The 2,644-nt window shown below is 41.0% G+C and overlaps 1 gene segment (V, D, J or C); it reads right to left on the bottom strand.

Moving 5' to 3' along the window:
- Positions 1-522: 522 nt before the first annotated feature.
- On the bottom strand, positions 523-1,044 carry LOC104860359. The segment is given in 2 exon segments: positions 523-860; positions 972-1,044. Coding segments are annotated over 2 exon segments (378 nt in total).
- Between the last annotated feature and the right edge of the window lie 1,600 nt (positions 1,045-2,644).

The following is a 2,644-nucleotide window of genomic DNA, read 5'->3' as shown; positions in this document are numbered from 1 at the left end:
TTTTGTGTTTCTGTGGGGAAAGTGGCCACAGTCCCACTTGCCACCCCATGGGAAATTTGCAAAAGGAAGCACAATTTTGCAAAACACTTTGGTTTTCAAACAGAACCATCTGTGAACAGAGTTATAACTGTAATTCCGAACAGAGCCCTCACAACCCAGTAATGCTCAATTAGGAGTCCTCCCATAATTGTTGAAATATGACTGCAAGTGCCCATAATGACAATCATGTAGACACCAGTTTACTGTATTAAAGAAAAGAGTACGTGGAAATTCTACTGTAACTTGTAACTTGTCTTTTGCTATAAGAAGCCAACTCTTGAGGACACCTGCATGCACCAGTTTTATTGATCTGAGCCATTTATTTAATCAGCAGGATAATATCATGTCTGTGGAACTGGGGCAGGGCATGAAGAAAAAGTTATGGTACCCAGTGTCCTTCAAAGAAAGCCTGCAATTTAGAAAAACTCTCAGCAGCAGAAGGCATCAGAAGTAGCAGAGGGTGCAGCCCAGGCTCACACTTCTGCTTTCCTGGGTGGTTTACGTCATGGCTTGTATCACTGTGGGAGGTGTACTATAATCCTGTTGACAGAAATAAATTCCAACATCTTCAGGCTCCAGGCTGCTGATGGTGAGAGTGAAATCTGTCCCAGATCCACTGCCACTGAACCTCCGTGGGATCCCAGATTCCAAACTGCTTGCAGCAAAAATCAGGAGTTTAGGAGCTTTCCCTGGTTTCTGTTGATACCAGGCTAAATAACTACCTATGCTCTCACTGGCCTTGCACCTGATGCTGACAGTGTCTCCTATAGATGCAGAATGTGAGGATGGAGACTGGGTCATCTGGATGTCACATCTGGAACCTGACATGGGAAACATAAAAACAGAAATCTGTCAGATTAGTCAGGTCAGAAGGTTTCCCTGAAGAGTCAGCATAGACCACCAATGTGCAACACAGTGCTGTCCTACTTTACCTGGGAGCCAGAGCAGCAGGAGCCCCAGGAGCTGAGCGGGGGCCCTCATGTCCATGCTGTGTCCTGACTTGGACCGATTCTTGCACAGGGTGTTAGCAGCCTATTAAAGTCTGTGATCGGGGGACATGCAAATCAGCAGGAGCTGGGCAGGGAGAGGCCCAGCTGCAGAGATGTCTCATCTCAGTAATTCAGCCCTGGCCCAGGTCCCCAGGTGTCCCAGGTCAGAGCAGGAGAGCCCAGAATTTGCCTACTCAAAATATGTTACTTCTGAGAGAAACTTCATTACAGAGAACATGTGGGGAAATTGCAAGCATTCAAAATGGAATACAAAGGCATATAATTTCTTAGATATAATAAGTCTATGTAGAATATGCTTGTTTAGAAACAATGCAAAACAAGTTATGGCTCCTTAGGTTTCAACTTACTAGAAAATGTTTCTGTTAGAGGCAGAAAAATATTTCATGATCTGCTTAAGACATTTCTGTGGCTACAAAATTACTTTTTAAAAAATAAATAGAGCACTCCTCAGGAACCTCAGATTTATTCACAATTATTTGTGATGGGCTTAGGCCATTGTTACTCTCTGTTTAGTGTAAACTAATCTATAGCAGATGCATAGGAATGATGATGTGTTCCTTCAGTGGGTTTTTCCCTCAGAGATCCAACATTATTCAAAACTACAGCTCAGTGATGTACTAATGGACTAAAAGGATTCATATTATTATTTGCTTGGGTCTCCATTTTCCACTCTCACTCTGCTTTTCTTCCATTAGATGACCCGATTTCCACCTCCAATTATAAGAGGGAGATTAGGTTAAGCATGGCTTCTGCATTATTCCAGGCACTTTAAGCTCCATTCTTTCCACAATGCATCCTAAAACATTCCCACCAGGAAATCTCTCTTAGGTACAACACCTCCCAGCATGTCCCAAGGGACTCTGGTGCAGCTCTTCTGGAACCTGCAGCTTTCTAGAGAGCAGGTGCAGATGGAGGACCCAGGCAAAGCCCAGCCTAGCAAACTTAATTAAGTGAGGGGCTGCTCCTGGGTGCTTCCCTCTGCCATGTACTCTTTGACTCCTTATCAGTGAGCAGGGTCGATATTGCCACAATAACTATAAAGATGTATGTATGTCTATTGTGTGCTGTCTTCATTTTCTGTTGGTTTACACTCAGGGGCAGTATAGCTGAATCTTATTGCAGCTCTACTGTTAGTTTTTTTGAGGATCCCACATACTATCTTCCATAACAGCTTTAATAATTTACATCCAAAAATCATTTCATAAATGTTCCTTGGACTAGAAGTCTTCAGTAGTAGTTTTATTTTGTTTTTTTGTTTGTTTTTGAAAATGAAATTCTTACTGATTTCAAGTGAAATCTTAATGTAGTTTCAATTTGCATTTTTCTGAGGACAAAAATATATGAGCATTTTTCATATATTGTACTAATCATTTATAATTCCTTTGAGATGATTTGCAATTTTTGATGGGTTGCTCATTCTTTTGCTAATTTCTTGAGTTTGCTCTATATTCTGGATATTAATCTTCAGATGAATGGCTAGCAATGTTCTTTGCCTATTTTGTACGTTGTGTCTTCATGCTGCTCATTGTATCTTTTTTTTTTAATTTTATTGAATTTATTGGTACATTTTAGGGATACAGTACAGTTACATTCAT

The sequence above is a fragment of the Fukomys damarensis genome, unplaced genomic scaffold (assembly GCF_012274545.1).
Source record: "Fukomys damarensis isolate Sample0158 unplaced genomic scaffold, DMR_v1.0_HiC HiC_scaffold_2, whole genome shotgun sequence".
NCBI lineage: Eukaryota > Metazoa > Chordata > Mammalia > Rodentia > Bathyergidae > Fukomys > Fukomys damarensis.
This window is presented reverse-complemented; position numbering and strand designations above follow the sequence as displayed.